General features: G+C 44.4%; 3 protein-coding genes across 8 annotated transcripts, besides 1 other annotated feature; 1 reads left to right on the top strand and 2 right to left on the bottom strand.

Moving 5' to 3' along the window:
• Positions 1 to 764: 764 nt before the first annotated feature.
• Positions 765 to 853: a mobile genetic element.
• Positions 854 to 1,976: 1,123 nt separating this feature from the next.
• Positions 1,977 to 13,493, bottom strand: CG13606 (uncharacterized protein). Of its 4 annotated transcripts, none has more exons than NM_001300569.1 (5): positions 13,389 to 13,493; positions 13,009 to 13,067; positions 5,669 to 5,828; positions 5,436 to 5,534; positions 1,977 to 2,259 (listed from the first exon to the last, which is right to left on the bottom strand). In NM_001300569.1, the coding sequence occupies exons 2-5, from the start codon at positions 13,015 to 13,017 to the stop codon at positions 2,123 to 2,125; spliced, it is 405 nt and encodes a 134-aa protein (NP_001287498.1). In that variant the 5' UTR covers positions 13,018 to 13,067; positions 13,389 to 13,493; the 3' UTR covers positions 1,977 to 2,122. The 4 variants fall into 4 exon arrangements, with proteins under 4 accessions (NP_001287498.1, NP_001036750.1, NP_001262900.1 ...); NM_001043285.3 differs by having other exon boundaries at positions 1,977 to 2,256; NM_001275971.2 differs by lacking the exon at positions 1,977 to 2,259 and adding an exon at positions 4,701 to 5,214.
• A 3,065-nt stretch (positions 13,494 to 16,558) lies between these two features.
• Positions 16,559 to 18,446, top strand: CG5510 (uncharacterized protein). The gene is made up of 5 exons (NM_142967.4): positions 16,559 to 16,806; positions 16,875 to 16,990; positions 17,067 to 17,264; positions 17,318 to 17,647; positions 17,977 to 18,446. Exons 1-5 carry the CDS (start codon positions 16,668 to 16,670, stop codon positions 18,181 to 18,183), a joined length of 990 nt encoding a protein of 329 aa, NP_651224.1. The 5' UTR covers positions 16,559 to 16,667; the 3' UTR covers positions 18,184 to 18,446.
• Apc2 (Adenomatous polyposis coli 2) lies at positions 17,857 to 22,155 on the bottom strand. 3 transcript variants are annotated; one of them, NM_001347814.1, is made up of 4 exons: positions 21,717 to 22,155; positions 21,312 to 21,656; positions 19,035 to 21,248; positions 17,857 to 18,837 (listed from the first exon to the last, which is right to left on the bottom strand). In NM_001347814.1, the coding sequence occupies exons 1-4, from the start codon at positions 21,945 to 21,947 to the stop codon at positions 18,484 to 18,486; spliced, it is 3,144 nt and encodes a 1,047-aa protein (NP_001334698.1). In that variant the 5' UTR covers positions 21,948 to 22,155; the 3' UTR covers positions 17,857 to 18,483. The 3 variants fall into 3 exon arrangements, with proteins under 3 accessions (NP_001334698.1, NP_001334699.1, NP_477430.1); NM_001347815.1 differs by having other exon boundaries at positions 21,312 to 22,155; NM_058082.3 differs by having other exon boundaries at positions 18,358 to 18,837; positions 21,312 to 22,155.
• Between the last annotated feature and the right edge of the window lie 116 nt (positions 22,156 to 22,271).

Genomic DNA, 22,271 nt, shown 5'->3' with positions numbered 1-22,271 from the left:
AAATACCTTGAAACATGTGACAAATGGCTGCTTTTTTGCCCACCGATCATCGCTGGTGGCTTTGGAAAGGCCAACAGTCGCGAATGGAGAGCAATTAAAAGTGATAGTAAATTTGGAATTATGTTAATTGCTGCCACTGTTTGGCCGGTCAATGCGGTCTTTATAGAATTTGCTAATTGCAAGACGGAATTGAACTGAAAACCATTATTTGCAAATCACCTGAAGGTCAGCAACCGACTGTGTTTGGGCTACGTGATATTCGAACGGAACTGCCAAGCGACATTTTCAAATTAGATCAAAGAATGGGCGGGATACTGGAGTGCTGGTCTCTGGCGGCTTCTAACTGGTTCCCGGAGGCCTCGGGTAATGTCTCCGCCTTGCATGATTGTTTATTTGTCGCACTCAGTCATAGACACACGTTTTCGCGGTTTCATTTTCATTTATTGCCCGCGGTGTCAGGGCATAAAATATATTTGCGCACAAGAAGAAAAAATGAACTGCCCCATTGACTACAAAAATTTCTCTCACTTCGAACGAAAAGTGTATTCAAATTCATCAATCTAATAAATTTTACATTTTATTTCAATAGTAACAAGGAATATTTCAAATATTTTGAAGCATTAACCTCTCGTTTTGAAATCGATATAATTTTTTCTCAGTGCAGTCGTTGAAACTGTCGTTTCGCTGGAAATTCTTGTGGTCAACAAGGTTATCAACACGTTAGCCTGGCTCTGTTCCTGTGTCGCACTTCAAAATATGAAATCAGAGAGAACGCTTTAGTCGAGTTTCACGACTATAAGATACCGATTACTCAGATTGTCGGAGTACGAAAAAGATATTGCAACATTTTTTTTTTATATTCCTAGAAATCGGCAAGATTGTGGGCATGACAATCTTCTAAAACTAATTAGCTTTCTAGCTTTGATATTTTCCAAGATCACAGAGGTCTGGCGGAGGAGGTCAGATCGACTTGCCCAGTGATCCTGATCAATAGCTCCTCATTCTGCCTGTTACAAACCTAACTAGTATACTCTGCGAGCATATTTATGGTATAATTATGACAAAGTCGGCGTTTTCCGCAGCTACACAGGCACATTCGTCGCTTTAACTGCGGCTGTGAATCATGCCATGATCCCATTGTTGTGCAACCGACCAAGAATTGTGGACTTTTTCTGGTGCGGTGCAATTCTGGCATTTGGCTTTTGACAATCGCAGAAATGCAACATATAAATAAATAAATAAATAAATATAGCGGACACTGTGGTCGCAACAGCGCCAGTGTCAGTGGAAATTAACACCGCCCGTTTTGACTTCGGCTTCGGCTTTTGTCTTTTGCCCCGGCCGCCCGGTCGTATACGTAATTTAGCATACAATGGCGAGCGCGAGCAAGAGCCAAATAACATGCAATTGTGGCACTGCTGTCATGTCATGCTGTACAGATTTCCCGCAACGGTAACATTCGCAGCATTCCAGAGCCACTGACGATGCCCAAGATGTGCGTGCTGCAAATGCCCGTCTACCATTGCCAATACTTATTTAGGCTACTAATCCTTATCGCCAATTGCCGATTGGCTGCCAATTTCCCAGCTGAAAGCTGAAGGGATGTTGCAATTAGGCCGCCGCAATGCAAATGATCTGTGCGCTGCACGCTCTCAAGTTCGTTTCCCAAGTCTTTTGTTTGCCAATCCAAATTTCAGGTAAAAAAAAAAACAGCTTGGCCGTCAGTTGATTGCTTGTTAGTTTCAATCATAATTATTTCATATTGTGACTGAACTGCTTGTTTCCTAGTAAAGAATAGCTTATGCACATTGTAAGGAAAATTATATATAAATAAAACAGCAGATAGAATATAAATTGAAATGTTTGGTGAGGTGACAAATCTTTTATTTCAATAATTTAATAAAAGTTGGAAATCCAATTTTAAGTTTGTTTAATTCCAGCTCCTCATCATTCAAGTTAAACACTATTCATTTGTTAATAAGAGTTAACACATTTATTTACAAGACAATTGTTTCTAGTCTCCAGCTCTTGCTCCTAGTTCTCCTCTCCGGCGGCAGTCAGTCCACTCCACTGACCACTGAACATGACTCGGGATTTGGTTTTGGCCTCAGCTCCATCCGGCTCAGAAGTATCTAAACCGCGTGGTGTACGGACTTCCGAAGAAGTTGTACGTCGCGTAGGCGGTATCGGGTGTCTGGAAGGTGGTGCTAAAGTACGTGGACGGATCCCCCGCAGCCGCCACTGCCACAGCCGCCGCTGCTGTTCGAACAGACAAGAGCATTTTAATTGGGTTTCTCACACGACGCGGCGTGATTAATATTGGATTATAAGGTAGAGCTAGAGCTATAGGTATAGGTACATATATATTGGGCAAGTGCACTTGGAGGCGGGTTATTTGGGATTTCGTGTTGGTATGGGGTATTGGGTATTAATTGTGGTTGCTGCGGGTGCCAAGTGGTGAATTCCAAGCGTGGGCGTCACCCAATGACACAGCTCGAAGGTCGCGCCGGGGTCTAAAGCTCATTCCGTCAATCACAATCGCCACTGCAATCACGGAGTCGACGTCACAGTCGTCGTTAGCCGATCTCGCCTTTGATTGTCCACCGAGTCGTCCGTCCGTCTGACAACGCCCAGCCACTTTGATTAGAATGTCGGTCACATTTGACCACTTCGGCCAATCGGTATGTACACTGGCGAAATTAATCACCTAAAGCTATAAATTTCATAAGAAAATCCTATTTACTATCAAACTCAACTATTCGAGCAAGCCAAGCAGGAAAGTCGGCAGATGGTGGTTCGTTTTCTAAGTCTTTTGTTTCCCAATACAATTTGAAGCCACAAATGATCTCGGTCGCCGATTAATGCTAGTGAATCAGTTTAAAGAGAAGTATTTATGCAATTATGGCCATTTGAAGAACCAAAGACTGAGATTCCGAGGAAGCCTTTGTGGAAACCAACTTCTCTTTGTGTAATTGTGGTGGGTGGCTGCGGCTGGAGATTGCCCAACTGCACACACCGGCCAATCGCCGCTCGAATTCATGCCTGGAACTAAATCATGAGGGGATCGCGGGGCATATAGCATGCCGAATGGGGCGGGGGAGCTGCCATTAATCTACGCCAGTCTTGGGCAATTGTTACGCTGCGGCTTCAGTTGGTCGTCGATTGGTGCTGCCGAAACCATTACCATGGCCTGCGGGCGAGTGGGTCTCCTAGCCGCAGGCAGTCCTCATCAGGAAGCCGAATCCCACTGCGTAACCATTTGGCGTTATGATTTTGTGGCTCTTGTGGGGTTTGGGGGAGAGAACTTTTGCCATGCAAAGTTAATTACACAATGGCTGGTCCTTGTCGACTCGCAGGCTTTTCAGCTTTTCAATCGTGCATAAATTGTCAAATTGTAAAAATTATCTCAACTTAGCGTCGTTGCCGCGAACGCTTTTAACGCTTTTTGTTCCCAGCGCCAGTTTCATTGTGAAATGTCTTTCCATTCATTTGTACAATGAGTTTGGAATCGAAGTCGGAGTCCTCCGGCTTCGGCTCGCATTCAGCATGGAAAAAGTTGCCCCATTTCTGCATGCTCAAAATCGATATGCAAAAACAGAGCAAGCTGCGCTCACAAAAAGCGAAAATCAACTGCCGACATATTTTGCATGCGGCAAATGCAAAGGCAGCCAAGTCGCATTAGTTGCGCATATCATTGACTCCGTCTGGCCGGCGTCTGCTCCGTCCCTCCAACTCCATTCCATTCCTTGCCAGACCAGATTCCGCTCCTATTCCACATCGAATCCGGCACGGGACCGTTTGCGGTCTGAGTTGAAGTCGCTAAATCGCGAGTCACAAGCGGCAATTGTTGCCCCAGCACCTGCTTCTGCTCGGATCGTTAGGGAAACTGCTTATGTGCCCTGCCAGCTAGGGTTATGTCGATTCTCCTATGCTGTTGGTTGTAATAAAAATTAAAGGCTATCGAAAAGCGAAAAGATCAAGCAACAAATGTAAGTTTGGCAAGATCTTTTTACTTTACAAGTTCGTTTCCAAAGTCATTTGTTTAATTAATCAGTTGTTGCTTCTTCAGAATTAAGTAACTGCTTAAGTTCGTTGCCTAAGTCTTTTGATTTGTACTTTAACTGGCAATTTTTTCTATTTGGCCATAAGAGGAATACTCAACAAGTTCTTGCTAGTTTCAATTTGTTGTTTCCCTTCCAAATTAGACAAAGATCACACCTAGCTAGCCGAGCCAAGGGAATCAGCAGAACCTTAACCGGCTTATCTGCCCATTTGCATATGCATCATTTTGTCTGGCTTCCGCAGGAGACCACTATTCAGCCACCTGCAGTACATGTGTTCCTCTGCGGCCTGCTTCGTCAAGTGTGAAGCTGTGCGCGAGGAGAGAGGCAGAGCATGCCCAGGTCGAGTTGGAAGTGGTCACAGTCGATGGTTTCCCCGGATCCGTCTTCGTCTTCGTTTGAGTCTGCGTTCCAGTCTTTATTTCCCGCCATCCAATCGCGGAGCCGCTGCACTTCAAAGTCGGATCGGAGCTGTTAATTAAGGCGCTAGTTTTATGTGCGCTTAAAATAATTGCTACCGCGGTGATCGGTGATCGCTGATCAGCCGCTCAAGTGCTTTAATCCAGATACAAAACATAAATACAAGTCAGATGGTGCATTGATAAACGAAAAATGCTGCGAATTTAATTGTGGTTTTTTGTTTAATAATATTTGTCGGTTTATTCATAATTTAAAATTTCGTTTTTTGTTACAAATAAAATAAGGTAAAAACAAAAGATAAAATCATAATACAATTCCAATTTGAAACATAAATTAAAGAAGAAGAAGCGAAAATCATAATAAAAAATTAAAATACAAAACGAAACAATAAGGTGGAAAATAACTCAATAGCGTTTTCAAGCTAATTAAACTAAGTAATGTTAACTTTACATTAGGCGGTTTGGAGGGGGAGGGGGGGGGGTGATAGGAAGGGAATGGAAGGGAAGTGGGGGTGCCGCGTTAGTGTGTATTTTTGCTTGTGGGTGTCTGCAATTAGCTAAGAGGGACGCATTTCCGTTTCCGGTGCTGGTGCGCAAAGTGTGTGATTGTGGTGCTTTCGAGTGCTTTGGGTTAATTACTGGTAATCGGTGTGTAGTGTTGTGTTGTATAGTTGTGTGGGGAAGATTTGGTATTCGGTGTGGGGAAGATTTGTAACTTTAACCAGAGAGTTTTCCTGCGAATTAGACATTTGTTTTGGGTTGCAAATTACTGGGCAATTGTTTAACAATATAACAAAGAAATAACAAAAACACGACTACATATTGCACTAATAAAGCTTTTCTCTTCTAGGAAAGTGTTTGCGTGTGTGGCTGTTCGAGTGTGAGTGAGATGGAGATGGAGTAGCAGCTATCTCTATCTGTGTTCAGACAGTGCGCTTAAAGAGGTTCGCATTACTTTGCTGGGGCGGCACAAAGCCGTATCCGGAGGCACCCACAACCACGCCGCTGGACTCGTCCACTGCGTCTGGTGGGGATGGGGGGAAGACGACGGGTCCTGCAAGGAAATCGGTTTGAAATGTTAAGAAAGTGCTATATAACTAACTATAAGTAAGTTTACTTGAATATAGTGTTAAATTTCTGTTCTGCTTGCAAATTATTAGCAAATAAGGATATCCAGCTGCTACTTACCCCTGTTCTGTCGAGGATCCCGAACCTGTGTGGCCGATGAGGGTCCCGCTAGCGCCACGGGATCGAATCCAAAACGAGTCCGGCTTGGGAACTGGCCCAGAAAGTATTGCTGGCCCGCGGCGAAGGCCACAAGGAGGCAGAGGGTGGCGATGGTGACTAACTGCAAGTGGTGGTGGACAATGCAAATGGTTAGCACTGGGAGTATTTCGCTATTTGGGTATTACGAGCACAGTGCAAACACATGGCTGACGGCATGCACGGGCCAATTGCACTGGTTACACGCTGGCCAAAGCAATTAAGCCGTGGAAATGTGTGCCAATGCCATAAGCCGACAATTAAATACCGAACGCAAGACGCAGAATGCCACATGCTTTTGCTTTTGGCCCGGTCAAGTGCAGTTGCCTTGAGCACGAGCCAGAAAGCCAGGCCAGAAGCCCCGATAGCCAAAAGCCGGAGTGCCAAGTACCAAGTGCCGTATTGCCGGAGTGCCATTAACAGTTTCAGTCCGGCACCGATTTGATTTCGGTTCTGGTCGATGGCCAAAAGGCCTCTGCAATTTGCCACGTCAACTGCAGCAATGGCCCATAACGAATTTATGACAAATATGGCATAGTTTGATATGCTTGTTAATTGTAAAATTCAACGGGAGGACACAGGCTTTCTAATAGTTAAAAAACCGAACACAATTTTGGGCATGTTCTTAATTTATAAACACAGGCTCATTTCACAATAAGCAAACAAATGTTAATTGCTACTTTATTGATCCTTTTTTTTTTGCGAAACACTTAACTAGCAGTTATGCCACCGTTCCCCAAATTATTAATGGATTAAAAAGTTTGCGCATATTATATATTTAAATGTTCGTTTAAGCAATCAGTATGTGGCAAGTGCTTTAGAGAAATAAAATCTTAATTACACCCTGGGCTCCAGGAAGTTTTCAACTGATTTGTGTGTCCCAAGGCGCAGTAAATTAAAGCGTGTTCCTTTTATGTGGTTTCTTGCTGGCTTTTTTCTTTTTTTTCTTCGAACATTTTTGAAAGCATAAAAAGGCAAGGCATTGGAAAATGTATGCGCCTTATTTAGATTATTCAATGCACATCACGTTGAGCCGCCACAACTGCGCCGAAGTGTGATAAATTTGTTAAATAGCAATCACGGCAGCGATTATTTTCCCACTGACCCCAATCTGCTCCATCGTCTGGGATGCTAATGGCCCATGGAGAAGGCGAAGGCGAAGGCGAAGGAGACGGAGACGGAAACGGAGGAGGTGGCTGATCAGGTGGGTGGCTGGCCGCAAAGGGGGCCACATGCAGTACAAATTGTCTGGCTGACTGGTTCATAAATCCACAACAGTTGTCTTCATGCTCGACCACAAGTCGAACGTCTTAGTTAAGACCGTCATTCGCCGGCTGGCAGACTGACTTTAATCATAGGGCAAATTTGACTTAATAGAACGGGTTTTCTTTTAGCACGATCGATTGGACAATCGCCCCAAATGCACCCGTTTTCCATATGAGTGCAACCTGCTAATGCAAATGTTGCCAATGTTTGTCGGGCCTCATTAATTGCCTAATGGGCCGCACCTTTCGTTGCAGTGAGGGATCAAAACGGGCCCTCCTGGGGCCAAAATGCAACAATAACGCTAATTGCTATTAGCCAAAATATGCTACAAAATAATCACAAAATATGCAAACAAGGCGGTCGCAAAGTTGCCAACAAGCCACCGCTCGACTTGTGAAAAATTTTTGTTTTAATTAATTCTTGTTTGCTGCCGCTTGCCGCCGTTGTTGCTCTTGTTGCTGTCCAGCCAGAAACTAAGCCAAAAACAACAACTTAAACTGAGAGCAAGACTATTGCCACATCCGAGTTTTTTTTTTTTTTAATGGAAACAGTGGCGCAGGATTGAAGTTCTCAAGAGCGACGAACATGAGATCGTTAAGGGAAATACTGTCAAGTTTACAAGAGTACAAACTCAACTCACTTGAGACTAATGATGCGATCATTAGGATTAGGCTATAGTCTGTTTTTAATTCAATTGCTACGATTACTTCAGAAGTTGAGACTTTAAACTGCGGAAACAACTTTAGTTTATTGCGTTATGGCATTAATGTGACATTTATCCGAGGATTAATATCATTCATAGAGCTAATAGATTCAAAACAATATTAATTTAGCTAGTTACTTATAAGATAGTATTTCATTAGCTAGCGAAATATTTCTTCTATAAAACTGGTTTAATTTTAGTAATCGATGTAAAACCAATCAAACTTCCTACATGAATGGCTTAAACTTTCAAACTAGAGCCAAACAAATTAGATTCATCTGTCTTGACCAGTGGGTTTTTGTGTTGGCATCTGTCTGGGTTCGGTATCGGCATGGTCTCTCCCACTTCAGCTGTTCCACTGCCAGGCGATCTTGGCCAGAAAATGTAGCTTGTAAACACATGTAGCCGTCAGAATGTCGTCAGTTGGCTATTTGCATCTGAAATTCCGCAAAGCACGAAAAATCTCAGCCTAACAACAGATGCCGAATTCGAAAGTGAGCGATATGACAAATTTAATAGCATTTAATTGGGACTAATTAGCGGCTTGCGGTGGAATTAAGAACAATGCCTGCGGTCTTCCTGGGCCAGCCACCCGCTTTGGAAAAAAAAAAATTCCAACAAATTAGTCGAACAAATGACCTTAGATATGATTTCGTAATTGGGCGACTTGGGCTACGGAGCAGCAGAAACCACACCAGAAAGCACACACACAATTCAGATATCGAGGCAAGCTGTTTTTGCATTTTTTTTTTCTATTTAGTAGTAGTTGGCCAACGGCGGCTCATGCGAAAATAAAACCCACCCACCCACAACAATGATTAAGTGCAGCAACATGTGAGCGTGCCAGCGCATATAAAGCCAAATAAAAAGGCAGGTAAAAAACGACTTGGAGCTGTAGTAGGAGCACCATGGAGCACCATACGGCTGCATGGAGCAGCACCTTGGACAGACGACGATAGGTACATTGTCTCGTTAGCTCCGCACGCTGATAGCCTCTGGATTCGGGCTATAATAGCGCTGTCATGCCACCAGATATAGCCACTAGTAACCACTAGTAAATCCCTGCAAGCCGACATTTGTGGCACTTGAAATTGAATAAAAATTGACTTGTAATTGTAATTTTCTTTGAGGAGTTTTAACCTGTCGGCAGGCCGTTTAGATAGCAAACAAATTAATCTTAAGGATCTCTTTTTTAGTAACTACAAATCAATCTATGGATGAAAATGAATGAAAATTAAATTCTAGCTTTTTGTTCGTTTCTTGTCTTGTATTAAGTGCTCAATTTGCCGAGTGTAGAATTAGAATTCCCCTTACATTTTCTCACTTTAATTAATTGCTTATTGGCTATCTCTTATCAATATTCATAAATCTTTACTGCAACTTGAAGTTTCACTTTTCGAGAGTGCTCTACTTTAAGCACTTTCCATGCTAGCTACTCCCTTCAAATTTTCAATTTGTTTTTTCTATTATGCGCTGGCATTTATTGGCGTTTAGTTTTTGATTGGCTACCAATGTGCGGTAAAAGATAAATTATATTTATTGCTCGACCAAAGCAACAGGTAATCGAAACTGCGCTTTCAATGGCTTCGACTTGGCACACAAAATGCTAAAAAAAATTTGCATGAGTCACAGGGGGAGCCTGGAAAAGCTGAAAAAAACTGAAAAGCTGATGGATATCCAGGTGGCAGGCGAGCAGCTGCTAATTAATCTTGTTTATATTTAAACTTTAACCGATTTGTCATTTGGCCAGTCGGTGGCTGGGGCGTAATTAATTTTATGTGAAAACTACACGCAGTTGGAAAAGTGAATGTGATCGCAGCGCTTGAACTCGAACCCCGAACACAAAGTTATTATTGTTATCTTTTGTTAACGATAGCAACGCCCAGTTGCAGAGTTTTTTTCGCCTTTTTTTGGCAGAGGGTTCAATGCTCGATTGAGCAACAATTTGGCTGACTTTCAACACGGAAGTTTGAGTAAAGAGCTCAGACTTAAGAGTTTAGAGTTAAGAGCTCCGGGAGCTTGGACTCTCTAGCTGCAAACGCAAATAACGCCGCTTGTCCGAAGCTGGATCGGTGTAAAGTGTTGGATGTAGTAGGTGCAACCAACTTGCAGCCAAACAGCCGTAAGAAAAAAAAAAAACGAAAAAAAAAACCAGCAAAATAATGGCAAGAGCTATGGAAAACCGACGACTGCCGCTTCAAATTACTTTGAATTGTGTTTAATAGGTGGGAAATGGAGTCAGTTGGCGACTTCGTGGCCAGCTGCCCCGCTGATTCGCTGTTTCGCTGTTGCCCAATCTATTGTCAATTGTAATTGAATTATTAAACATCAATTTGCCTAGGAAGTGCAAATTGCCAGCGATCGTGCAGCGTGAGAATCGAGGTAATCGAATTTGATTTGGTCTTTTGAATTACTTGATTCTTTTGATTTTTCCTTTTCCTGCCAGTGAAATGGGTTCAAGTTCAAACTGGTTTCCAGCTGCAAGTCGGGCAAATTTGTATCGTTTAGAGTCTGACAAAATGCCAAACACAAACGACAGACGACGACGACGACGCACATGCCTCATAAATATGGTAATGGACCGCGAATATCTGGCCACAAATGCCATACTTTTCGCAACTGGCCGTCGTCGCATGTGGGCAGTTGGTTTTCGAACTCCAGCTGGACATGTGTACGCCATGCACTTGCCATGGATACACCGCGAACTGACCTGACTGAGTGACTGACTACATGGGACAACTAGCTGGCTATCTGGCTATCTGGCAATACGATTGCGACAGCCGTTCCAACGCAACTGGAGAGCCCGAAATCCTATGCCTGCCAAATCCTATGCTCCAGCCTCAGCTTCAACGCTAATCGCCGTCCAGCGACAGAAAGGCATAATAAAAATTGTTGAGCCCGCTCCGTCCGATGGGACGATATCGAATGACATGGACATGGACGAACAGAAATCGGATTGTTCCACTCCTGGCCAGACTGAAGTGTTCAAAGCACTTTGGAAGCTGACTTAAATGCCTCTACTGGGAAATGGTAAAATCTATTATACGCGAATAAAAGAAGACTAATATGTATCTAGGGGAAGTTTCTTCAACTCCCAAATGACTATAAATAATGTTCTTACAACTTGGCGCACACTTTTCCCTGCACAACTACTTTATATTTCCCCAATATCTATCTATATCTCTTTTGCAATAGAGTCTGTATATTTATTTTCGCCTGACCCAGAGCACAAAACCAAATTGTAAAGCAAAAGCAAAAGCCAAAACCAAATTGCGAGTAATTATGCACGGAGTGGACTTGTCGTCGTCCCCGTACTTGGGCATTGAGCAATCGGCACTTTCCGGCGTGACATCTTCATTAGAGGGAAGCCAAGCGCAGCCGACAACGACTTCAAAAAATAAAAAACAAAAACCCAGATCCGAAAACCGAAAAACTAAATACAAAATACAAACATCAAATTGTACAAGTACGTATGGCAATTAATTTGAATTTCCACACGCAAGCAAAAGAGGTAGAAACTTTGTAACTAGAAATCCGGGGACTGGACGGACATCTGCTGGCTGGAGCGATTAACTGAGTTGGCTGTGAGCAATTAATAAATCTTGTTCGTGTGCATGGTCGAATCCTAATCGAGAGCGACACTGATTGCGGTTTCCCAGGGTGCCAGTTTTACCTGGAACAGCCACTTCTTAGGCCCCCCCCTCCCTTTCAGTGGGCATTGCATAAGCCATTTTCCGATGCAATGCACGCTTGCATTTTTATAATGCATAAGTTTGAGTTAACGCAACGTTTTTTTTTTTTTTTTTAACTTTTTGCCTTTTTTCACGCACAGCTTCGGTTCATTTGATTCATTCAAGACTGCATATGGGGTTTGGTTTTTTAGCTGGGAGAGCCGGCTTGGGACACGCAATTGGACACGAGAAGTTGGTCAGCCGGCCAACTACCAACGGCCAGAGCAGTTGGTCTTGGCTTTGGCATTTCGGCTCTTGGCTCTTGGCCATTGGCGCGTGTGTATCGCACTTTTCAATTAAGTTACAAAACGCATGCCCAAGCACGTTTTCGCCTCGTTTTCTTGTCCAATCTGTCTATGCGTCTGTCTGCTAGCCGTCTGCGAACTTCGGGCCACCAATCTTCGATAGCCAAGCCCCGGATCATAGATCTCAACGGCCTTCAACATGAACTTGAGATTTGTTTTTTTTTTTTTGGGTTTTTTTTCGCGCACGCCTGCGATTTTGCGTGCGTTTTTCCATGTAATTGCGGGCTACTCGACTTGATTGCCAACTGCGTGGCGGAAACTGTTTGAACTTCTTATTAAATTTGTTTAGAGGCATATAATTTTGCGTTTCATTGACCCATAAAGTATGATTCAGAATCTGATGGGATTTAAAGCGGTCGTTTATGAAAATTAACCACTTGGTTTTACCCAACTTTAAAAACCTTTTCAAATAACTAGAAACTAAACAATTAATTAGCAGGTGAGGAGAATTCAATATTAATAATATCTTTGCTCAATATATATTAAAATAATTCAACAATAGCAATTTTAATCAGATAAAAATTCCTAAAATAAACTTTGAAATAATTATTTTTGGGCATAAATAAATTCAAGCAAACATTTCAAATCAATGAATAATATTGTTCGTTGTGAACCGATAACATTCTGATGAGCTAATAAAAAACAACTGGTTTTGTGATAAAAATCAAACGAAAGGGAAAACACATAAATTGCGAAAACTTGTGTGTGAAATTAAAAGAAATTTATAAAATCAAATAATGATTTAGACTAAGAGCTGATTGCCCAGCATTCCAAAAAGCGCGCTCATAAAAGCTGCCTATCATGATCGAATGATGATAGGAAATATGCATATTTAGGTCATATGCATTCAAAATTTTCATCAAATTTCCAGCGCCTTGAACGTTGATGGTCATCGAAAATAATGCATATAAACTTATATGGCTTCGGTGGCTTATAGATTCAGATATAGACATATCGAGGCGGTGGCGTGGCTTTCATGGCCCGCTGACACACGACATTGTGGACCATAAATTAGAGTGCCAGGGCCCAATAAAAATTCTTGCGGAGCAAACAATGACTTGGTCGACCGCAGCAGTCATTTGGCAACTGTCAAACCGAAATAGTTGACTTCATTTGTGGCCTAAACGAGGCTCAAACGTGTTAACAATTACGGCGCATTAGCGGCCGATGCAAATGCTGTGACAATTGTCGCGAAAAACGAAAGACTTAGGCAACGAACTTGCCGCAACTAACGAGGAAAACGCAAACGAAAATACTTACGAATTTCATATTTGCTGGCTGATTAAGCTGCGCGGCAGTGTGTGCGTGTGAGTAAGAAGCTGTAATTAGTTAACAAATATTTGAATTATATCTGACTCGAACACTGGCACTTTTCACGTAATCGATGCTTGGCTTGGTATTTCATCAATTTTTTACGTTTGTTTGGTAAATTCTTGTTTCGTAAACAGAAGGTAGCAATGCGTTATTTTGATGGGCTGTTAATTTTGTTTGTTTTTTTTTCTTTGTTTTTTTTTTTTTTTTCGTATGTTATTTATGGATGACAACCGACGAGCACGCGAAGCCAGGAAAAAACTGCATCCAAAGGCTGTGAACTGCCGAGTAGTACTCGTTGTACTCCAATATATTACTGGGGGTCTTACACGGTGGGGCGCTCGGGCTTTTGGATTTCGGATTTTGGATTTGGGATCTCGGATCTCGAACCGCTGTACGTCGGCCTGTGCGGTAAAACGTTTAATGAATTCCAACAGATATGCTCAGTTGATTTTATATAAAGCATGGCCCGATCTCTGCCGCCGTCGACGGCGCAGCCGTGCGTTTGTTTTGAGTGGCTTTTGTTTTGTGTGTTTGGCGGGCGATTTGAGTGAGTTTTTTTTTTTTTTTTGTTTATGACTCCGCTGGTCGGGGCTACGTGCGATTGGCTTTAGCATTCACCCCCGGCCACGTGATGTTTGTTCTCTGCAAGGGAATCGTTGGCATCGGTTAATGTTGATGTTAATGGGCAAATTGCAGTGGCGCGTTAGCGAATTCAACTTTCTAGCGAATCAATATTCATCGTCTTGGTTCCGGTAACCAGTTTTGGGTTTGGGTGCACAAAACGGGTCGATCAGCTGGCGATGCTTATGCAAATCCGTGTATCTAGCATATGTAATTGGAAAGCTGGCAGCACCTTGACTTGATTGCAGGTGAAAACATCATAGCAACTTGGCTCGTAGCTCGGCATTTGGCAATTTCTTCCGGCTGGCTGACTGGCACTTCCACTTGACCGTGAAATTCGCTGGATATTCGTTTGATTTAAATGACAATTTACGCGTTACGTTCGCTTCAGTGATTAAGAGTGGCATTATGCATAATCGGAATCATAATTATGTGTTCACAATACGCTCGTTCTCGGCCGGAAGCGTGGAATTCCGTGCCGCTCAGAATTCCGGCGGCATCTTTTCTATTTTTTTTTTTTTTGTTTTCTGATCTCCCCAACTTAAGTGTATCGTTAAACGATTGACATTTGCCGCTGTGTGGCCCTTAAAAAAATGTATATACATATATCGCGATAAATGTGAAATTCATGAGGAATGCCTGTCATGCTTGATTAGCTTTAATCTTATACGATTTGCACACTTGTTTGCTGCTATGCGAGCAATGCGTTCGTGTTGTAGTTTTTGCGTTGATTTTATTTTAGCGACAAGTCGACGGGAAAGGGGCAGGTAACGGAGGGGACTGCAGGCAGCTGAAGCGGCAGCAAGTTCAAGTTCAAATCACAGCTGGCCACAAAAGCTCCTTGGCTAGCTGCAACCGCCAAAGTCAAAGTGATTGACTAATAAGCCATACTCTTCACAAAAGGTTATAGTGTCCAAAAGATGGTCTGCGTCAAAGTAATTGAATATTCAAAACATATTAGGATTTATATTTATACATTGTTTCGTATTCTTATAAATAATTAGGATTTGTAAATGTTCTATTTAGTAATTAGTAAATACTTAAGCAGTGCTTAACTTATTTTAGAAAATAGTTATAGTGCACATACACGGTTTTAGATACCTCGCATAAATCGAAACTACCTAGCGTAGTAGCGATCTAGGTTAATCCCCTGCAGTCGACTCTATGATCTACGATCGGCCATTTAGCCAGGGTATTTGGGCATTGTTCAATTGGCCTTCCGTTCTGTTCTCTTCGGTTTTTGCATTGTCTTCACTCCACGGCGAGAGGGTCAAGTTCAGATACAATTGCTGTAAGCGAGGCAATTAATGCGGCTAATTGTTGATTGCCATTGATTTATGCTGCTGAATCAATTAGCCAATTGCCTTGCGCCAGCGTATTGGGATTGCGGATTGGCTTTCTTTGATTCGGCCAGATTCGGCAGCTGGTTATCAATCACCGAGCGGCCTCAGACTTGGCCTGTCTTGACCAGACACCGGGTTATTGGCACTTTGAGGAATTGAATAGTGGATTTGAAAAGTGCTGCTTGTTTGGGCCTCAACTTGTCCGCACATGACAGCCGATAGCTGTTGTTTTATAAATGAGCTTTTAAGCGGACTACTAATTGCTAGATTCGATCTTCTCAGGTATTCTAAAAATACCAGCTGACGCGATCTTCTAAGCATGATATTAAGCCACATCCTGTTGGGAAACTCGGCTTAGGCATTTATCATTAATCATCTCCAACTTTCATTAGGGAGCTTTTGGGCCGCCACTCCCCGAAATCGAAAATAACTGCCATATCTCACTCCTCGAAACCATGAGGAAGTCGATCCGGCACAGGTGAGTCAAATATCGCGAGGCGACAAGAACGAATGAGAGGCGGTCAGGAAAAAAAAAAAGTATAATCTCAGCGGAAACTGGCTCGCAAGTTGTTGTTGCTCGAGGGAGGTGAAAAGTGAAATGATTTCATAAATGACTGATATAATTAGGCACGTTATATGCCAATTAGCGGCGTGTTGAGGAAGCAACCTCTGCCGCCTTTCACAGGTGACACATCTTGCACCGTTAGCCGCACACGGCTAATTGTGCCCAAATGTGCATTTGAATCGCATCATTATAATTCCGATCCGTATTGGAATCCGAATCCGAATCCAATGCAGCTGCATGCCAAAGTTCCTGCCGCATTTGCATTATTAGTTGCACATTCTCTCACGACCAGCGACCTTGACAATGACCCCCAAAGGCGGCGCCTAACGCACGCCGAGGAGGAAAACTCTTGGCGCGCTGGAACTGGTTTTCCTGCCCGATTTCCAACAGCTGAGATCCATGTGCCGCAAGACCCGAGGCGTGAAGGCGCCAATGTGCGTGTGCAATAATCCATAAAAATGTCTCGCACCATGACAAACGGGCTGCTCGTGGTTGTTGGCGTTGTAATCCGATCGAAAGCTATTAATATGCAAACTGGTTGGACGCGCGAATTATGCGCCAAAAATGGGGGGAAACTGTCCAAAACAATAATTTGCATTCATCAATTTAGCAATTTAGCTGCACTTCCGCAGCGCATTTGAAATCTGCAAAATTGTGCTACATTTATTGTCACATACAATTGAAACCTGAAATAATATCAAGGTATTTATTTTCAAATACATTTGTTAACAATTATACCGCACGGAAAGGTATAAAAGTAAAAGTAGAGACCCATACATACACATATAAAGGAACTACTTAATTTGTTATTCCCTATACCAAAAAAGAAACATTATTATCTATAGATAAATTTAACGATTTAAATTTGATGGTCAACTCCGATAACGGTTGACAGTCAGTTTCGATAACAGTTCAGCTGCGTGGGGTGACTTAAAATCGATTGCCCACCGATAGTTGCTAGTCACAGTAAGTGACTCACAATTGCCCACCACTAATAGGCCGGCGAAAAAAAATTTGTCTGCAAATATTATTTTCCGTGTATGTAGTTTCATCCAAGTGGGCCACCGAATGCAGCCATGACCAAACCGACGCGCGAACACTGTTCCCTGGCCCTGCTGGCGCTTCTCGTCGCCCCGTTCGTGGTGCTCGGTGAGGATATGCCCAGGGAGCCGGACTACATGAAGCGGGAGCACAGTTTGGTGCGTCCATTCCAAGGTTGGTAATTGGTCACTGATGATACGGAGTGTACGTGTATCTCTAACATGGCTTGGGCTCTATTGCAGGCGTAGGCGTGATCCTGCCACACTGGGACTTCCTGGGTAACACGATGGTGACCAGCAACTATATAAGACTGACGCCGGACTTACAGTCCAAGAGCGGTGCACTTTGGAACTACTCGGTAAGCAGGAGAGTTGGTCTCTCTCAGCGACTTTTTGCAGTTCAATAGTTATTGATGTTTAATGTTTAATCCAAAGCCCGTGATGACTCGCAATTGGGAAGTGCACGTTGGCTTTAAGGTGCACGGCAAGGGAACTGAACTGTTCGGCGACGGATTTGCCATTTGGTACACAAAGGAGCGCATGCAAACCGGGCCGGTCTTTGGCAGCAAGGATCACTTCTCCGGACTGGCCATCATTCTGGACACCTATAGCAATCACAATGGTCCACACAACGTATGTCATTACGCAAGGCATTGAATGTAAATGTATTAACATTATATTTGTAGCACCAACATCCATATCTCAGCGCCATGGTGAACAATGGCAGCTGGAGCTACGACCACGATCGCGATGGAACGCACACTCAGCTGGCCGGCTGCGAAGTTCGTTTCCGCAATGTGGAGTACGAGACGCTGGTTAGCATTCGATACGAAAACGACATTCTGTCGGTTTCCACAGATCTGGAGAACCGCAACGAATGGAAGAACTGCTTTGTAGTGGCCAACGTTGAGCTACCCACGGGCTACCACTTCGGCATGTCTGCGACGACGGGTGATCTGTCCGACAATCACGATATTCACAGTTTCAAGTTCTATGACCTGGACTTGAACGTAAATGTAAGTTCACTTTTGTTTGCCAAACTTCGGAAGCGAAGTAAGCATTACTCAGCTGTCTGCTATTTGGCTAACGCGATAAGGAGTGCAAGGAACCCAAAAGCGGACTTAAGTTTCAATAACTGCGTATACGTATAAAGAAAAAAGAGTGAACTTGTTTTTAATTGCTGCAACTTGTAATAATTAAGCAGCTGGCTTTAAACACATTGTTTGATGCCTAATCATGTTTATCTTTATAAGCCGTGTGTTATAATATTTATATCATATTACTGAAAACCAGTTTTACTTTCTTGTTGCAATAACCATCTTTTTACTTTCTTTCTTGTTCGCAGCACGATGAGATTATCCGGCGCTCCAATATCATACCGAATGCCAAGACATTCGAGCCCCCGCGCGAGCACAAAGAAGATCCCAAGCCGGGAATGTCCAACGCCAAGATCTTCTTCATCCTTCTCTTCGTGGTTGTCGTGGCGGCTGCAGTGGCCATCTTCGCCATCTCCTACTTCAAGGATCGCAACGCGCGAAAACGTTTCTACTGAGCTCTCTAGCTAGTTCATCACAGTAGCATCATGTTAGGAGTTACCCGGACCTCAGTTGATCGCAACTTTTATTTATATTTATACCGCGACTGTATCCCATTTCTTATCACCCTTTTTAGTTTCCTTAATTGTTTAGTGAGAGGGTAAACATAATATTACACGTGTTGGAGAGTTAAATTTAAGTGCAAATTTTTAATCTGAACTATAGGAAAATTGAGACCGTGAGAATATTATTGCGTAGACAAGATTAAAAGCCACTAAACAAATGCATGCGCTTCTCAATTAACCAACCATCCGCTTCTAGTGCTGACGCCCAGCCAACATGGACTCAATCTGGCGCACCTGGTTACTGACAAATCGATCCCGGGCACTGATCTCCTGGCGCTGCCCCGGCGGCTCACCCTCCGACTCCAAGGCGTCGTTGGACTTATGCATGCCGCTCAGAATGCACTGCTCAAATAGCGACTTGGACCGTGCATCATCGTCGTCGTCGTCTAGCGAGTCATCTGAGCTGTAGTTCGGCTTATCGCCATGCTCCACCTGCTTCTTTGACTGCCCATTTTCCCTGCATAGAGTGCTGGTACTAGCGTTCGCCAGGCTGGAGCTGGTACTGGCACCGCTGGGCTGAGGTCGACAACTTCCCGCAGCAATGGCCTATAAAAAGAGGGAACAACTTTAATATTTCTGATTTTAGCGAGAATTTTCTGACTGCATTTTAAATTTAACTTTTGTGAAATATCAACATTCCGATTGCTAAATCTACAAAGACACTTATTTTTGAGTGAGTCTCTCACAAAATGTTTATATGGTGAAATATATCAAGTGTTTTGAATGAAGTATCCTTTTCTCACCTGACTTAGAAGATTACAGTCGTCATCCGAGTCCATGGACAATGAGCTCAGTGAGTCGCTTTTCTTCGGCGGTAAGCGTGGCTCCGCATCTCCTTGAACGGCACTACGTCTGGGAGGAAGTTTGGGTGCCTGAGCCTCTTCTGCAGTCCTCATTGGCAGCTTCAGAACAGGCCCAGCCTTAGCAGAGCCAACAGTGAGATGGGATAGTCCCGAGATGACCGAAAACGTGCAGGGACTGTCCTCGACATAGTACTTGCTCATTTCATCCGACACTGGCAGATAACTGGGCAATGCATTGCCACCGCAGCGCATCTTAGAGATTGCATCTTCTGCCGGCATCCGAGTGTCCATTCCGGTAACATCAGCTCGCGGAGCAGGCACTGGCTGCGCTTCATTCGCATTTAGATCATTCGGGATGGACAAAATGGACAGATCACTATTGCTTGGCGCTTTGGAAAGCACGGCAGTAGTGTCCTCTGTGCAATAGCTGCGAGGAGCATCCCCATTGCCGTTGATGTCATTTCCACGCTGTCCTCGAATAGCGTTTGCATTAGAGTCGTCCATCATGCTCAGATTACTTAGACTGGTGGCGCAGGAGAAGGCAGCAGGCGTGTGCTCCACGTGGAATCTGTTCAACTTGTCCTCAAACACAGTACTGGGCTTCTGTTCAGGTGTGTCCAAGTTATTTTGAGTGGACACTTTTCTGTCCCTTCTCGGAGATTGAGGCATACTCTGGGTGGGTGAATCGGGCAGCTCTGAGGGGGAAATAACACCACTCTGCATCCGGCTGTATTCACTGATCACGGATCCATTGTCCTCGCAGGCAACCGTTTCGTCGTCGCCAACCAATGAGTCCATAGAGCTGCGACGCGAAAACATTAATGGAGTTTCTAGTGCGGAATCGATGTTTTGAGGCGTATTTCCGTCAACGTGCACCGGGAGAACCGCAGTTTTCGTTGGAGTTTTTGGCGGCATACATTTCTCCGGTTTCTCTGTGAGGCTGTTGAGCGAGTCGAAGCGACTGAAGCTGCCGGGAGTCCCTTCTTCACAGTAGTTTATTGGTCGCTCTGCCGTTTCCGTCTCCGTTTCGGTGGCAATTTTCTGCTTAGCTGCTGAAACCGCCACCAGGCCAGGACTATTGCGCAGCTCCGTGGCCGAGGAGGACTTTGTCAGTTGCAACTCCTTACTTCTAATCTCATTGGTCTCCGACTTCAGCTCCGGCTGTGCCGTCTGAGCGGATCGTCTCTCCTTATATCTAGCACTGAAATCCGTTGGCTGATCCAAGTCGATCTCAAAGGTCTTACTGCTATTGGGTTTGTGCTCCATGTACTTCATGGAGTAGTCAATGGGCTGCTCTTCAGTGGGTGTCACAATTTCGAAGGGATTCTTCGCTCCCTCCGACTTGGTTGAGTATTTAGTGGAATCGGATTTGCCCGAGTAAATGGACTCTCGGCTCTCACATTTTCTGTTCAGAAAGCCAGTTGTGCTGACTGTTGAGGGTCGCACTTTCTTAAGCGATCCCGTGGGATTTGAGCTTAGGCGCAGTGAGCTGAATCTCCGTGGCAGCGTACCTCCATGGCCAGCTTCCTTGTCTAGTGGCAGTGACCCACCATCTCCATTGGGCATAAGCTCCTGAGTGGCCCTGAAATTAACTAGGTTTTTCAAAGCCGAGGCACTGCCCTCCGCAATCATGGAGTTCTTGGAGCTGATTAGGGCCCGCAAGAGCGGGATGGCATTGTGGTCAATGAGGTATTGCTGGTCCTCGGGACAGCGCGCCGAGAGATTCCACAGAGTTCCGCAGGAGTTGCTTACCACGGTTAGGCTCTCCGATTTCAACTGTTGCAACAGAATGGCAAGGCAATTGTACCGTCTTAGGATTTGTCGGTACGGCTCACACACCGCAATATGGCTCGATACATTTCGAAGAATGCCGCCTGCATTTTCGATGATCTTAAGAGTTTTACTCGGACCCTCGTAGCTAAGCATTCCGACCAAAAATGCCAGTGCTCCGTCTACTGCACAAAACTCCGCCTTGTTGGTGCTGCAGTGCGCTGAGAGATTCCAAAGGGCTGAAAGTATGGCCTTGAGAGTGTTCTCGTTCTTGTTTTGCATGGCTGCTCGAGCCAAGGAGGTCACAGTACCCAGCTCGTTAAAGATAGTCTTCATGTGTTTGTCCGCGCGCCACGAAAGATTGCGAAGCACACCAGCAAGAACCTGATGAGATCAACGGTAATTAAATTACGATCTTTTTTTCTTAATCTCCAAGATTAAACTCACCTGTAGCAGTTCATCCGGAGCCGTGTTCAATTGAGCAATGACCACTTCCATGAACTGTCGCTGACCGCACAGATACGATTTGTTATGGACGTTCTCGTCTCCGAAGGTGAGATTCGTGAGGGCCATGAGGCCGTAGCTCCTGAGGGCGTTGCACTGTTCCCTACCGGCAGCCGGTCCATGGACCGCATGATCAAGGTGGACCAAATTGGGAATCGCCTTGAGGGCTCCCAGTTCGCACATAGTCTGGCGGTGCTCCTCGTCGAAACTGGCTTTCATCAGGAGCTTCATAGCCGCCAGCGGATGACGATCTTCATCATCTGCGATAGCCTCACCGCCGCTCTGCAACTGGGTGTGCAGAAAGTTACAGTAGTCGAGGATCTGGTCCAGCAGGCGCAGCATCTTCACCTCCCGCTGGCGCTCCTTCTCCTCCGGATTATTGTGGACGATGTTGTGCAGCGCCTGGCTGGCGTACTTTTTCGCCGTGGAGAGGCCTTCGTCGTTGGCGTGCAGAATCTGCACCAGAAGCTGGATACAGTCCGAGCTGCGCAGGGCGGTGCATGTTTCCGGATTTCGAGACAGTTCCAGGAAGTTGCGCGTCAGCTCCAGGCGAGTAGCGTCGCTCTCGTTCAGCGTCATTACTTTGAATGTATCCTCACCTATTAGTGCATTCGGATACCAGGGATTCTGGGAATAAACCTTTGCAGCTTTGCTTCTGGATGAGTCCTGTTGCACGGTCGCTTCAACAGGTAGTTCCTTCTGATCTGAGATCCTCGATCTTTGTTTGAGATGGCCTGCGTTTAAGCCATTTTCCAAGCGCGCAGGCTCAGCGCTCCAGTGCTACCGATTAAGCTAATTTATAGCTAGTTCTGCCCAAGTTCAATGATCAGTCAAAGTTCTTTCGAATAAAGGGATTAATACAAAGTTAACTCTATTTATTAAGGAAGCTCTCAAAATGTTGTT

The sequence above is a fragment of the Drosophila melanogaster genome, chromosome 3R, assembly GCF_000001215.4.
Source record: "Drosophila melanogaster chromosome 3R".
Taxonomy (NCBI): domain Eukaryota; kingdom Metazoa; phylum Arthropoda; class Insecta; order Diptera; family Drosophilidae; genus Drosophila; species Drosophila melanogaster.
Note: the sequence above shows the minus strand (reverse complement) of the source record. Positions and strands in the feature narration are given on the sequence as shown.

What these genes read in the sequence shown, in the direction of transcription:
- CG5510 (NM_142967.4), top strand. Translation starts at nt 16,668, where the DNA reads ATGACCAAACCGACGCGCGAACACTGTTCCCTGGCCCTGCTGGCGCTT. An exon ending in ATCACAATGGTCCACACAAC is followed by an intron (nt 17,265 to 17,317) that starts GTATGTCATTAC and finishes TTATATTTGTAG; the next exon opens with CACCAACATCCATATCTCAG. An exon ending in ACCTGGACTTGAACGTAAAT is followed by an intron (nt 17,648 to 17,976) that starts GTAAGTTCACTT and finishes TCTTGTTCGCAG; the next exon opens with CACGATGAGATTATCCGGCG.
- CG13606 (NM_001300569.1), bottom strand. An exon ending in GGATCCTCGACAGAACAGGG is followed by an intron (nt 5,535 to 5,668) that starts GTAAGTAGCAGC and finishes ATTTCCTTGCAG; the next exon opens with GACCCGTCGTCTTCCCCCCA. An exon ending in CTTTGTGCCGCCCCAGCAAA is followed by an intron (nt 2,260 to 5,435) that starts GTAATGCGAACC and finishes CTGTTCGAACAG; the next exon opens with CAGCGGCGGCTGTGGCAGTG.
- Apc2 (NM_001347815.1), bottom strand. Translation starts at nt 21,947, where the DNA reads ATGACGCTGAACGAGAGCGACGCTACTCGCCTGGAGCTGACGCGCAAC. An exon ending in CTCCGGATGAACTGCTACAG is followed by an intron (nt 21,249 to 21,311) that starts GTGAGTTTAATC and finishes TGATCTCATCAG; the next exon opens with GTTCTTGCTGGTGTGCTTCG. An exon ending in ACTGTAATCTTCTAAGTCAG is followed by an intron (nt 18,838 to 19,034) that starts GTGAGAAAAGGA and finishes CTCTTTTTATAG; the next exon opens with GCCATTGCTGCGGGAAGTTG.